The following is a 15,544-nucleotide window of genomic DNA, read 5'->3' on the forward strand; positions in this document are numbered from 1 at the left end:
CGAGAAGAAAGAGGTGGACGAAATCTGCCTGACTTTTTATATTATTATTATGTTTGCTTTCTGCAGAAAATGAGCTATATTTTGACTGGCGATCCCCCAAAAAATGAGGCGGAAGCTCCTTCTATTTTCTTTTTGTTGGTGGGAGAGCATGCTAAAGGCTGTTTATTAAAGGAACTGGAAGGTCATTACTATAAGCATACTCGCTTTAAGGTATTGGTTTCAGCGTTTAGAGTGTGGAGAAATATTAAGAAATTGATTAATTTTGGTAAAATTTCATATTACACACCTTTCGATGCGGATAAAATACTCCCCTCAGTTTTTTGGGACAACAATGCGAAAATATGGGTCAAAAAGGGGATCTCCAAAATTGGTGATTTATATGACACTAAAGCAATATTTTTAACATATGCCAAGCTGTTAGAGAAGTATCAGCTTTCCCAATCCTCATTTTTTAAATATCTCCAACTTCGAGACTTCTGCTTTAAAAATCAGATAGCGGCATCTCCCAATAATATACTAGAAGGGATTCGTCTTCAAAAGAGGATTGCTTCACTTTATCAAGCTTTGATGGAATACAGAAACGATGATTTACACAAATATAATCAGTATTGGATAGAACAGTTGGGAGATCCTCAAATTGATATATCTGAATCTTTAAAATTGTCAAAAGAAATTTGTCTTGCCGCTAATTTAAAAGCTCAAGTTTATAAGACTCTGTTTAGGTTATATTATACTCCCAAACGCATGGCAAGTTGGGGAAACAAATATGATGGAAAATGTTTTCGTTGTGGGGATCCGGACGCTGATATTGCGCATATTTTTTTTTATTGTATAAAACTCTCTGATTTTTTTAAGGGAATTGAATCATTTATATCGTTGCTATTAGCATGTCCTTTTAAAATCTCACCTACACTTATGCTACTGGGTACAGAGGATAAAATGGATAGCTATTTGCTAGATTATAAGTATTTTTTATTTCTCGCAATGACTGTGGCACGGTTATGTATTGCTTCAGAATGGTTATCTCCAGACGCTCCTACTTTTGGTATTTGGAGATCAAAGCTCTATCGTATTTATGAAATTGAGTGGAATTTATATGCATTGAGGGGAGCTAGGAAAAAACGCATTGGTTTATTAATTTGGGGATCGTTAACAAATTTTTTAGAGAATGATTGAAGTCGGAGATACGAGATTTATTTATTAAGGAATAATGTTCTTTTCTTTTTTTTGTATTCTTTCAATTAATTAATGATACTTTTCCACTGCCAAAATCTGTATGTGATGTACGAATTTTAATGTACTGTCATGAATAATAAAAAAAAAAAAAAAAAAAAAAAAAAAAGCACCAAGTTTGGGTCCGTGTCCGTCTTTGGAGACAACCCTGCCATGTACGGAAGAACGTGATATATATATATATATATTCACTGAAAAAAACATAGGTTTCACACATGTTATAGTTAGCTGGACATTTTACTGATAAAAAACCAATGAAATTCCCCCGTTATAGTTACTGTAGGCAACTATAACTCACGCGACCGTAATCCTCTGCTGATGCTAATACTGTATTTAGACACTTATTTGCCCATATCTTCTTCCATTAAATTTTAGCTATACATATATTACAAATATTTTTTTTTCATAAAGACACATATGTCATCAGCAGAGGATTACGGTCGCGTGAGTTATAGTTGCCTACAGTAACTATAACGGGGGAATTTCATTGGTTTTTTATCAGTAAAATGTCCAGCTAACTATAACATGTGTGAAACCTATGGTTTTTTCAGTGAATTAGCAAGGTTTTTTAAATGCTATTTCCTAACTATAACGTGTGTGAAACCTATGGTTTTTTCAGTGAATTTGTACGTTTTTTTAAATGCTAAGTTACTTTACGCCATTTGTGGCGTGCGCGCCCACTTAACGCAGTTCGTTCCGTGTTGCCAAAATTACGTTTTTTTTTCTCTATTAATAAGCCCTGCACATTTGGTGGCCTGCGGCCACCAAAAGCACAGGGGGTGGGGTAAGTGTGGATAGTGTTTTTTTTATTTTTATTTTTTTACCGTAAGCGTACGGTAAGCTTACGGTAAGCGTACGGTAAGCGTACGGTAAGCGTACCCCGCGAAATTGCCGAAAAAAAAATAAAACCGTTTTTGCTCTTGGGGGATGTTTGGGGACTCCCTCAACATGACTATGTGGGAGGGAGTTGTCAAAACAGCCCCGTAACATGTTTTTGGCCATCATGTTTGATAAACAACACTCAGTGCGAGAGACAAAATGGCGGACGCCGCTTCCTGGTTTCGGCCGATTCGAATGTTTACTAAGATCTAAGAGCCAATCAGAATCGCGCTCGCGCACGCCACCGTAAGCTTACGGTAAGCGTACGGTAAGCGTACCGTAAGCGTACCGTAAGCGGGCTCAGATATATATATTGATTTAAAGGCTATTTTCTCAGAATCTACTGAACAGATTTACACCAAACCTACAAAAGGCACTTCCTTGACCTAGGGACTACCTCTCTGCCAAATTTCTAGTAATTCTGTTCAGCCGTTCGGGCTGTAGCTCGTTCTAAAGGTCCTATGGAAAAATGCATGGGAAAAACGCGTTTTGGGACCCCCTTTTTATCTCAGCCCCCGCTTGACGAATCCCCCCGAGACTTTCAGGGTAGGAGCGGAGCGTAGCGCCCCACCTATTTTGAGAAATTCGCGAGGATTCGTCGACCGGCGCCAAAGTTATTCAAAATAGAATGTTGAGGTTTTCCTATGGAAACGTGGTCCTAACTATAACTACCTACTGGCGACCGCCAGTAGGTAATATATTTCAAATGGGCATGCTATCTGATTAGTTACTGGGTTTGCTACATTTTTATGATGAGTGCTCAGTAGACATAAGTACAGTTGCGATGAAGACCAGTATTAAAAAATGCAATACCAAATGAACATCTAAGAGGACCCCAATGCATGGAGGTGGGTCGAGGACGGCTATTACTGCCAAAGTGCACACCAATAAGCCATTTTTGATTTTCTGTAGGGCAGTAACAACGCAAGTTTTGACAGCCAGCAGCAGAAAAAAGTGTGCGGTAAAGAAACAAGGAGATATTACTTTTGAAGACAAATTGATAGAAAAGATCAATCTACAAGGTGAAAAGGTGTGTGTGAAACACCAAGATGGTCAACTGTAAAGACTGCACTCAGTTGTCGACATACCATCATTATGATGGAAAGGCAAGGAGCCACCTGACGGACCACTGCTGCAAAGGAGGTGATCACAATGAACTGAGGAGAAGAAATGGACAATTCAGGAAGCGTGGTGTGGATACACCTGTAGAAGCTTCCCTGAGACAGAGGCACACCTGTGAACCCCTTTGCCCAGTTGTTGCTTCAATGCCGTTCAGGAGCTGCACGGGTGGTAGAAGTGCACTGCAATAAAAGGTCCAGGAGGTGGTCGAGAGCCAATGAGGAGAATCAGAATACCCTTAGGGTTTGACTCTGTTCTCTTTCATTGCAGTTCACTTACAAAAAGAAAAAATGTGCGAAGTCTAACCAAGTGTGCCCCAGCTAAAGAACAATTCCATTAAAAAAAACTTGAGGTGATCTGAAACGTGAGAACTTCAATTGTGGAGATTTAACACAAAAATGAAATGGTAACTTGTGTGCTGTAGGCAACATTTGGATATCGCGGGGTGTGTACTGACAAATGCCTGGGAAGGAAATGGAAGACAGATTCTCTCTCTCTCTTTCAGGAGGTTGATCCCCCGGATATACACAGTGGTGGCAGGCAGATTTTGATGCGCAGTGTAGTGGTGGAGAAACCATGTGAAATGCAGGGTAACAGAGCAATACAAACACTGGCCTGTGAAGGTAATTCTTGCAGTAGTGGAGAAATTGCACCATACTGGGAACTGAGAGAGAAGTCACCACCATGTGAAAATATAGATTAGGGAGGCCCAGAGGAGGTAGGGCTGTGGAAAGGCATGTGCAGTGAAAGTGCTAAGTGAAGCAGATAGTTACCTTACAATCAAGCTCTTTGGGGTCTGGTCATTGGTCTTAACCAAGTGGATGTGGTCTTTAGACTCAATATTTGAGTCAAGCAAAACCCTGCGCCAGCCACAGAAGGATGGCGGCGGCCCTCTGACATATTCTAAGTAGTGCGAATGATCCTAAAATAACACTCAAGATTACTTCAGAAAAACGTCTACAGGCCATATCACAAATAAATGGTACTCATTTTACCAGTAATGAAAGAATGGAAAGCTTGATTTTGCTGGCATTTTAAACAGTGACTTTCAGATACGTTTCAAACTTGTGCAAAGTTAATGCACTCAAAGACAGGCAGTTCCTGATGTATTACTTAGTGGAAGAGGTGTGGCGCAGCGGCTAGGGCAACTGACGCCGGAACCCGGGGGCTCACGGTTCGATCCCCGGCACCGGCGGCAGATCAGGCCAGCACCATGTGACTCTGGGCAATAGCTCGCTTAATCTTCCCGAGGGCCCCCAGCGCCTTGACACCTTCGGGTAATTGTTCGCGCTGTACAAATACTGGACATTTACATTTACATTACTTACCATTGAACGATGCATTCCACTTGGCATCCTCAACTGCATGTTCTATCAGTTCAATCCCCAGCACCTCTGACACCTGGCTAGCCATTGATAGGCCAATAGCACCTGATAACACAAAACACAATATATTGTTCAGGTTTCATATATAAAAACTGAATTCTATCATATCAATTATATCATAGCTGCTCCAAAAAGAAGCACTTTAGATTGATTTTATTTTTATGATGGAAAAACAAATTACACATCTGTGAACCTGTTTTTTTAAATTTGAGATAATCAATGAAAATAGTTGAACAAATTTGTAAAGGAAACGCAGCACGAAATACTTGGCCCAAGCTAAACAGTTAAAGGAACCTTGAATGGATCCTGTCTACTAAGCAAGTGTAAGAAGAGGAGCAGGGAGTGGCATGTATGCATCCAGGATAATGTGAGTACTTGTCTGATGGCTTGCAAGGAGTGCCTATGGCTTTGCAAACTTGCTTTTATGAGGGAGACTTTGGTGTATAGGAGAGAGCCCGGTGACAGAGAAAACATAGTAGTACACTTTCTAGTAGTATAAAGGATATGTGGGATTATTTCCTCACCAGTTCCACAGCAGACATCAAGGAAAGCTGTATCTCTGCTGATATGGCTCAGTTCTGCAATGGTCTTATACAGAACTTCAGCTCCTGCTGTATTGACTTGAAAAAACGCATCAGGAGATATACGGAACTTCAGTCCTAGTACTTCCTCGAAGATGTGCGGCTCTCCATGAAGGAGTTGATAAGGTGATTGCTCATGGGTGCAGCGGGTCATCGTACTGGAATGGAAACACAAAGCAGAGTGAATCTTGGATGTTCATTGCTTGAAAAAAGGCTTAAAACCATAATAGTTGAATACAGTCACAATGTTGTCCGCCTCTTGAGTTAGTTAATTTAAAAATGGGTTTTTAGTACCTAGGTTTAAGCATAAAAATAATTTGTGATTCTATCCTTCTGACAAATATTTGTAGTCAGGTGAAGTCGACTTTTCTAACTGAAAGGTGCACTAAGATGGTGGAAAGTCCACTGTTGCAAATTCTAGGTTCTAGGTTGGAATGGGGAAAGTCAACTGAGTGGCCATGCTAAAAGCATGGAACAAGCACAGGCTCCTGGGCTTTTGGTATTCAGAAAGTTCTTGCATGGCCATTACCATCTGTTACGTTACTTATAAAAAGGTTGACATAACTTTGCTTCTTAGCTGGGACTGGGAAAGGGACACACCCAATTTTCAAGTTAATTTAGGAGAAGAGCTTTTTCTAGAGGAAAACATATCTTTCTTGTGAAAAAAAGTAAAAAGATAAAGTTACCCATGTGGCTGCTGTAGATTTCCGATTTGTGACTCCCCAAAAAATCGAAAATGTATTTTCAGCATAAGAGGAAACCTACAGGAGTACTTTTCTGACATGTAAAAGCAGACCTTTGTGAATCCGACTCCGATTTTTGCTCAGTTGACACATACCTTCTTATTGTAAACAGTAAATGACTTCTTTATATGTAATCTTCACAAATATGTACATAGCAGTATATTCCTTTTAACACATTTGCAAAATCTTTTACATAGATATAGTTATTTAATGTCAATCATGCTAACCACAAAAAATATAATTATGTAAAGACATTCGCTTTCCTTTTTCCAAGGTTGCTTCAGCAGCCAAACACTGACTTGAGAAAGTGTTCTTCTATGACTGTAGGAGGCACCCTTGTACATATGTGGCAGGCTTATTCATGCACTATGGTGTGCACCAGAATATGTTTCCAATAGCGAATGATCTTAAATGCTACTCTTTCTTCCGAGTACATGTAAATATAATTGGGCTAATTTACTAAGCAGTTCCTGCACACAATACAGACATAAACAGGGAACATCCTACACAAAACCTGAGCTGATTCATTAAAACTGGATCTGTATATTTCTATGTGCAGTCACTGCAGTGATGTCCTGTGCATATAATGAATGCTGATATTTTCACATGTGACACCCAGTAGGTGTTACCAGGGAAGTGTCAGAGGAGTTATCCATGCAAATAAAGTGAATGCCTTTCCTACACTTCTCTAGACTTCTAAACGTACACCTAAACAGATCATTGTTAAGCAGTGGAGGGATAGTAGGCAACTGCAAGACACGCTTCCTTTTTTACAGTGACTACAGGCAAAGTGAGTAGTTCACCAAGTATGTCAGGAAAATTAAGAAAAGTGTACATTTCTATTATAGGCTATCCGCATTTTAGAATCAAGTAAAACGTTTTACACACACCATGCATGTGCATAATTCAACAAATGGAGAGATTTATGTTCTTTTTATGAACTGGTAAAAAATATTTGGGATGATTGACATTTTTATTTACTTGTTACTCAGGATGGCTGGAGTATGAATGATTAAAAAAGTATGAAAATGATACAAAATACTTATAATAAGAAATAATATATGTATTTCTGCTTTCATAATTGCCACTGATCTAGTAGTATTAATAATAATGCCGATGAGATTGGTATACATGATAAGAACAACAATAATAATATAATACCACATTTCCTTCTACAGCATTGTCTATGAGGCAGTGAACAATATCACCAAGTATCAAGATGTCCAGAGGTCATAGCAACATGTGCTGAAGGAGCATCGCCAGAGTGGAATCCAGATGTCCAGACACCCCAGACGCCTTGCCATTTGCAGCTATGTTCACACTACAGTAGTCCACATACATACATGTACAGAATATCTATTTATCTATAGGAAGTGCTATTTATGCAAGAGTTGGCTCTGCAGGGACACATCTAACTCTGAAGTATATATTTATTATAATAAGGGCACTATGCTGAGAAGTGTTGTGTGGCTTCATCACAAGCAGGCAAGCCAGAGGCAGAAGTGGAAACGCTCTCCTATTAAAAGCATGACATCCCCTTCTGAGAGGTGATGGTGCAACTTCAAATTAGGTCTCAGGGAAGAGTTGGAGCTTGCTCCTGTTAGGTGGAGCAAATCAGTTCTGCTGAGATGTGTCACTGCACCCCAATTCAAAGTGTGTCATACCTTGCAAGAAAGGCCTGTAATATCCCATTACATATCAAGTCCTTAGAGATGTGCTGCCACTGATTTATAATCCTTTATCAGTCCAGTAAATGTACAGCAGCCGTCTTGAAAAGTGCAACACTTTTCGGTAAAAGTAAGGCAGTCAAATTTAGAAATGCTGGCACTGTGATTAGAAGGTTTTACAGACATGTTGAGAAGAGCCTGTATTGCTCTATGAAAAATATACGCTGAACCAGTAATGCACCACTAAAAGCACAACAACCTTGCTCAAAACTGTTGGTAAATGTGCAGTGGCTCTGGTAAGAATTCCTACCTTTTAAACCACCGGTTCTTAATCTTTTGAATTTTGTAGACCCCCAATTGGTCGTTATTGGAATCTGGGGACACCTACTGAATCGTTACTAGAATCCAGGGACTCCCACCGAATAATTAATGGAAGCCAGAAACCCTGACTTAAGCAACTTCGATTTTAACTACAAAACAACATACAACAAATACTCATCGAAGTATTTACACAATTTATGAAATATTTTATTTAGCTCAAACAAATATAAAATAAGCATTTGCAATGCAATAGGTCTCGCATTTATGAGAGTTTGAGCTATTGGCATTGTAAATGAAAATGCCTTTTATTTAGGTGTTGCGTTGTCATTTACAATGCCAATAGCTCAAACTCTCATAGATGCGAGACCTATTGCATTGCAAATGCATTCGGCTCCCGTGCTATAAAGATTTTTTTTTTTAAGCGTTAAAAGAGAGCGCGTCCTGCCTGCAACAGCAAGCAGGACGTAGCTATTTGAGAAAATAGTGCTCGGAGGTTGTAATTAAAGCCTATCGAGTAACAACACACATAACCTGGGATAGCCTGACAATTGTTACTAGCACAGATAAGACAAATCCTAGCTGAGGGTACCACTATCTGGACAAATGGTTATATGATTTACAGTTGAAATTACAACTATGACTATGACTGGGTGCTGATGTCTCGGCTAGTGCGAAGTCTGGACACTGTACGGCTACTTACATAGCAGTAGATTTGAAAATATAAAACAAATGAGTCCAAGATTATTACCCATAAGAGAAATTGGGGTTTACATTTATCATAGTCCCATTCTGACCATCGAAAATCGTCAGCGTAGAAGTCGGCCTACAGCTCAGACTTCAGCAAGATTATACTGGCTTAATATGAAAGACAACTACGCACTCAAGCAATAGATGCACGGAATTACTGGGCCTCTAACTGCATGGAGATACTGTAATAGACAACGATTGTTGGATAGTGGTAGGAATCAGGAAATCAAACTGTGTTTACCTCTTCCAGTTCAGATCACAAAATATCTGCAAGAAAAAAAAGTTCCTTTCCTGCTGTAATAATCGGTCTGGTGGATACTCTTATCTACCTGTAGATTAGTCATGTGTAGAATAATCCCAGGTTCTAAGACTGAATCCACAAACTTCAAAGCTCTCCCGTCACCGGTAGAGGGTCCTGTGGTCACATCGGAAGTTGTGTCAGAAGATGTCACTGAAGCCATATAGGGCCCACCCTGGTGCAACAACGTTAATTTCCATCCATTTTTTTCAAGCCTCAGAGCCGGACGGACTGACATCCATAGCGTAGTGCAATCCCAAAACATATTTTTGAATCTTATTAACTTTCCCTACAACGATCCATCAAACGAAGAACTGGTCACCTAGTTGTGTATCTTTGGTGCGGTCCAGGCAGTAGTTGACTACCTGTTTAGGATCCTACCTATGCAGCCGCTCCTCTTCCTTCATGGGATGGGGCGGAGGATAGGAAGTCAGAAGAGTGATGGACTGAATTAAATGGAAAGGACCGGCTGAACCACCGCACGGGTAGGTCTTCCCGCTCCGTAAGGCTAACGACTATCCTTACCACGCGGCTCACGCTGACGGAGCCCACCACTGAATAGGAGGGGGCTGAGAACATGAATTTCGTATAATAACGGATTCTGAACACGATTTGTCAAGCGTACCAGACCTAGGTAACGGATGGGATTACGGGTTGTCTCTTCCCGAACCCACCCTTGTAACTTTCTTCTTTTGGTCCTGACGAAGCGCTCCTGGATCCAATAGGGACCACCTAAAAGCGCGAAACATGTTGACCTAACTTTTCTTATAGCACTTTTTGTTATTACACCATACGGGTTGAGAGAAGTGGGACATTATTTTGTTTAGTTTCCCCTCTCATAATAAGCACTACCGTGCATCTCCATCCCCGTCAATTTTTTAATTTGAACCAGGGACCTCCCAATTAAACTATTTTTGGACCCTGTCTCAATTTTAATACCTGCACTCACTAACACACCCTGACCCACACACCCACACTCACAAATGCGGCAACTCCTAAAAGAACTCCAACAGAGAGCCCCTAACCAAGGGCCCGTGAGGGACTGCAGCGCCACCCCCACGAGGAGCAATTGTGCCCAATGATGATGCTAAACATCCGCAAGGGTGTGTGAGGGCACTCAGTATCACAAAAAGGAGTACCCTCTCCCCACTCTACACACTCACTTTGACCTTGGAGACACACCTGACTCTCTATAGCCGATACATGGGCTATTGCTATCCTTTTCTTTATATAGGAACTGTAAACCTTCCATGGAATAATTATATGACTTTCAGGAGCACTGGTACAGGACCTTTTTCATTCGCTCCTAGTCCCCTCTCTCATTGATTGGTTGCAATTAAATGGAAAGGAGTCATCTCCTTAGGCAGGAAAGCAGCCTGGTTTTCAACATCAACTTGTCCAGGAAAAAAGATGTGAATGGAGGAGGGAAACTAAGAGCCTGTAACGCGCTCTCCTGTCTGGCTGAAGTTATTGTCACAACAAAAACTGTTTTCAGGTCAATATCCTTAAGGGATAACTATGTAAGAGCTCAAACAGAGTCCCTATCAGAAGGATTAAAAACAAATTAAAGTCCAACTGTGGAACAATAAAGAGGGGTGAGGAATACATATTAGACAACCCCTTCAGAAAACACATCACAATTGAGGATTCAAACAGGGACGGCAGTTCTGGCAGACAGAGAAAAACAGACACTGCAGCTAGGTACTTCTTAACAGTACCAAACACACACCTCCTGTGGCTACGAGAAAGTGCGAATGGCAGGACCTAAGACAACTTGGCTTGCGAGGGGTCTTTGTTGTTGCCCGCGCACCCCACCTCAAAGTTGCTCCAGTTGCCAGAGCAAGATGACTTTGTGGAAGGGCGGCACACTGAGAGCATAGCATCAACCCCCTCAGATATTGCAACTCAATCTCCAGGCATGCAGGTGGAGGCCTCAGACACTGGGGTGCGGCACCATCCCCTCAGACTGGAAGAGGTCTGGTCTGAAAGGCAGCTTGAACGGAGGGCTTATGAAGAAGTGCAGAAGGTCCAAATACCACAACCTTCTTGACCAATCCGGGGTGATGAAAATGACTTGGGCCTGGTTTTGGCAACTGTTACTTACGGCGATTCTTCCTTTAGAAACCAACGAATCAAGGGCATGGGGGAAACGCATAATGCAGCTGAATGTTCCAGCGCAACTGAAAAGCATTCCCCAAGGCTCCCCCTCAATGGATACTGGAGGCCATAAAACTGCTGGCATTGAGCATTTTCCGAGGAGGCAAATAAGTTCACCCGAGGAGTGCTCTAGCAGGCGGAGACTACTCTCTGGCACAAGACGCCACTCAAGACCATCAAGTTCAAGGTGTCTCAGGCTGTTGGCTCTGATATTCAGAGACCTCACTAGGTGATTGGCAGTGAGCCAGATTCCTTGGTGGTGTGCCCAACACTGCCAGGTAAAGGAGGTAGTATCCTACTCCCACTTGCTGTTGTGTTGTTCGTCAAGATCTAGATGGACCAATCTTGGATGGAGGGAAGAAAGGCCGTGAGCGCCAGCCAAATTGCCCGCAGCGCCAACAGGCTGATACTAAGAACTTGTCTACCCGGAGACCAGAAGCCTCTGATCTCTAGATCCTCCAGATGAGCTCCCTATGCTAGAGTGGAGGCATCCGTCACTATTGTAGTCATGTCTGGGGGAGAGTAAAGGCCATTACCCACAGGTCAGGCAGGCCTCGTTCCCCACCAAACCACTTGTACCGCATCGCTGGGGAAGTGCCAGGTTTACCAGGTGTCTCTCACACTGCAGCCACTACCTGCGAAAGCACCACTGTAGGGCCTTCATGTTCCAGCGTGTGTGTGTGTGACTAGGAGGAAGAAGGAAGCCGGCAGGCCTAGGAATCTCATGGTCTTCAGGACTTGAAGTTAGTCACCTTGTACTGACTCTATGAACTAGAGTCGCTGGGGGGACCCCATTTGAGATTTCAGCTTGTTGACTGAAAAACTTGGGTCGAACAGAAGCGAGACTGTCGACTGCAAATAGTGCGCAACCACCTCTGGCGACCTGGCTTTGTCCAGGAACCCAAACTTCTGAGATAGACCGCGACCACTGCCATCATCTTCATAAAGACTCAATCAAGGTGCTGATTTCAAACCAAATGGGAGCACAGCAAATTGGTTGCACATAGAAAAAACTACAAACGTACAAAAACCCTTGATGCACCCTGCAGGTCGAGAGACACCATCCAATCTCCAGCTACCAGTGCCAGCAAAACTTGAGCCAGTATGTACTTTTCCTTTCCTGAGAAAAAGTTCGACTCTGTGAGGTTCAGGGTGGGATGTAAACCGCCATCCTTCTTAAGCACAAGGAAATAGCAGAAGAATCACCCTTGACCCCTTTCCAGCTCCGGTACTAACTCCACAGCTCCTTTCTGCAGGACGGCTACCACCTCCTGCTGCGGGATGATAAGGTGATCCAGAGTGGGAGAGAAAATCGGGGTGGTGTGTGATGGGCCCCAAAGGAAGAGAATGATGTAGCCTCTTTCAACTATTTTGAGGAACCACTGATCCAAGTTCATTCCAGGTCAGCAGAAAGGAGGAAACGCGCCCTCCCACAGTCTACAGGCTCCAAGTGTGTTAGGGGAAGAGAACTTTGATTGTATAACTGGGAGGGACAGGGGAGGAAAAGGAGGAGGTGACTGGCTGGAGGGAGTTGTGCCCATTACCCCTGCCTCTACGGTTTTATTGATGGACCAAATGATTCTGAGGTTGTTGAGCTTGCTGCTGGTTCGGTTGTCTTTGCTAAAAGGAAAAGCCCGTGGAAAACTCCTGAAAATGATGAAACTGTCAGTAGTCTATTTAGGGCTGCAGCTTTTAAAGACCCAGGGAGTGGGTCAGTTGCTTTACAGTATTTGAAGCTTTCTAGAGCTGTATCCTCTTTTTCTCTTATAAGACAGGAACCATTGAAGGGTAAGTCTATGAGAATGGCCTGTAAATCGCTCGAAAAGCCTGAAGTCCTACGTCAGGTATGGTGTCTGATGGAGAATGAAGTACCCATTGATCTTCCCACCAATTCTGCTGTATCAAGGTTTGACTTGATTTTGTGCCTAGAAGCATTCTGCCGCTCCTGCAACCCTTCCTGTAAAAGTGCACTCCTTTTTTCTGGGACATGAAGTGCAATCAGCTGTCCCATAAAGCTTGAGTATAGTGACAAATTGGGCAGGCGCCAAATAGCACTATGGACATGAATATGGGTAGGGCGAATGGTGGTCCAGAACTCAAGGGCTGTTATATTTCATATCGGTACCCTAATATAGGTCCAGGAAACATCGTACACTTTCCCCTACATCAGCTCCCGTTATTTCATATGAATGAGCCTTTTAAGGACATAACTCCAAATCAGGACAGAATGCCTTATATGGACATCACGCCTTATAAGGACTGCTGCCTTTTATGGACTAAACCTTTCACCTAGTTCCATGCCGAGGGTGGGTTTTTCCCCAATCGATATTGCTAAGACGTCATCCTTAGCAAATATGAATAATTGATGAGTACCCTCTCCTGGAGGCATACTTCACCTCGCCCTTCGACGCACTAGGTTTAACCCCCAAGCGTCATCCTCATACTGAACAATGGGTAACACACGTGTATAGACTGTATAAATACAGCACCTCTTGCTATCAGAAGGCAGGAGGGAACCGACACTTCAAGACTGACACACTGACCAGAGACGCTGCAGCTCTGGCATGACATCGCTCCAGCTGACAGTGGTCTGACGATCCCTTGCGGGGTGTCCAGCTCAAGTCCAGGACGAAGTCCCACACTCTCACTATTCAGGTATAGGGGTTCGACTCAATCGTAGCGGGATTCTTGGCTCATAGGCTCTTAGGCTTAGGCTCTGTAGCACCTACTCACATGCTAGGTACATCTAGTCCGGGATCTTAGGAGTACACACTTTATTTTTATAAATGCATTTCATATTCATGTATATGTTCGTGACTATTGCAAAATGGTAGAACAATACTATCCCTTTTTATTCACTGTACTGCTGGTTCTATGTCTCTGCTACTGTGTTACAGTTGTAACAGCGCACTTATTCTACATGAGAAGAACTACGGTACAATAAATTCTTATTATAAAAATGCTCGACTGTTTCTTCTCTGTATCTCTCTGAGAGCAAAACAAGCAAGCACGAGTGACTGGATGAAAAGTAGTATATTGTTTCCATGAGTCTGAGATTATTGTGTTCTGAGGTTGCAAAAACTAATCTCTCTGATAACAGGAGATTCTAGTAGCACTACGAGCTAGCTAATGCGAAAACAGGCTAACATATTCGGTGGGGGTGTACAGAGTCAGTCTGCCACCAGGCCCACAGTTTATGTTCTCCGCAAATGCGTAGGTCCTGCATAAAGGGAACTACACTACAGGGCATACCAGAATGGGTCAGAGGCCTTGGACAAAATGCTGAACATGGCATTGAGGAACACTGATGTGTCGGGAACTCGTGCCCAGTGTCAGGAACTCGTGGAAGGAGGGGTGCAGCGCCAGAAACTCTGAGAAGGAGGGATGTGGCGCTTGGAGGTCCAGGCTTGATAGAGCTGTTACCGATGGAGTTGGCTCGTAAGTAGGGTCCGGCTGTGGAACAGGCTTGGAACCGGCTGGAATGGGGTTGGATGGCTCCACTATGATCAACTCTGGCTCCAAGGCTGAAGATCTTGTGGGAGACCAGGGTCATCAAGGGGATTTCTCTCTGCCATGTGTCTTGTGCTTCCTGTCCTTCTTCGATTTGAAGTCAGGTGAATGCGAGAATGGAGTTATTGACTGTGATTTGGAATGATGACGACTCCGCATGCCATTGTGGACCTGTGCCATAAACAGCTTGGCGTTGCGCTTGTTGATGGCCTTAAGGTGTATCTCAGACAGGAGACGCAAGAAAGGGAATCGTGGTCAGAGCCCAAGGACCACAAGTATATGGTGTGTGGGTCAGTGATGGATTATCTGTTCCTCAATCCCTACAGGGCTTGAATCACCACTGTTTAGGAGGTGACATGGTACTGCAGTAACAGATTTTCATGTAAGGAAAAACTCATTACTTTGTTCCGGATCTGCGTCTATGGTGTGAAAAAAGGGGAACTGACATTGTTGGGCCAGGGTGGGCGCTAAAAGGCTTCATTGATGTCACATGACGCAACTTCATGTGTTGGTATTAAGCCTGCACTCTCCTGGCAGCGATGTGAGAGCTTTGAAGTTTCCGGATCCATTCTGCTGCCCGGGATTATTCTACATGTGAGGAATCTGCAGATAGAAGTATCTGTCAGAACTCCATTTATCAAACCGATATAACAATATGAGCTTGGTATTGATAATAGATGTTTTGACTGTAGTTGATGACTACCAAACATACTGCCTGTTGTGTCATTCATGTATAGTATACAATATTATCCACAACAGTGCTGAAGATTTTTTACTCCTAGCAGTTCACTACCTCACAGTCTTTCCCAGAAGGTTTAATAGCTGTTCCATTTCTTTTGGAGTACAGGTTTGCTGCCGACGTTTGCACTGTAGTTGATGACTGATGTTCATAGAGTTCTGTAGA

General features: G+C 42.8%; 1 protein-coding gene across 1 annotated transcript in view; it reads right to left on the reverse strand.

Annotated features, from left to right (window-relative positions):
• TRMT2B (tRNA methyltransferase 2B) overlaps positions 1-15,544 on the reverse strand; it is a 152,302-nt gene that overhangs the window by 19,685 nt on the left and 117,073 nt on the right. The window contains exons 9-10 of the mRNA XM_085607724.1: positions 5,141-5,355; positions 4,560-4,661 (exon numbers count right to left, since the gene is read on the reverse strand). Of these exons, the coding sequence (XP_085463850.1) occupies positions 4,560-4,661; positions 5,141-5,355 (317 nt within the window). The remainder of the gene's footprint in view (positions 1-4,559; positions 4,662-5,140; positions 5,356-15,544) is intronic.

Source organism: Triturus cristatus, chromosome 5_2 (genome assembly GCF_964204655.1).
Source record: "Triturus cristatus chromosome 5_2, aTriCri1.1, whole genome shotgun sequence".
Lineage (NCBI taxonomy): Eukaryota > Metazoa > Chordata > Amphibia > Caudata > Salamandridae > Triturus > Triturus cristatus.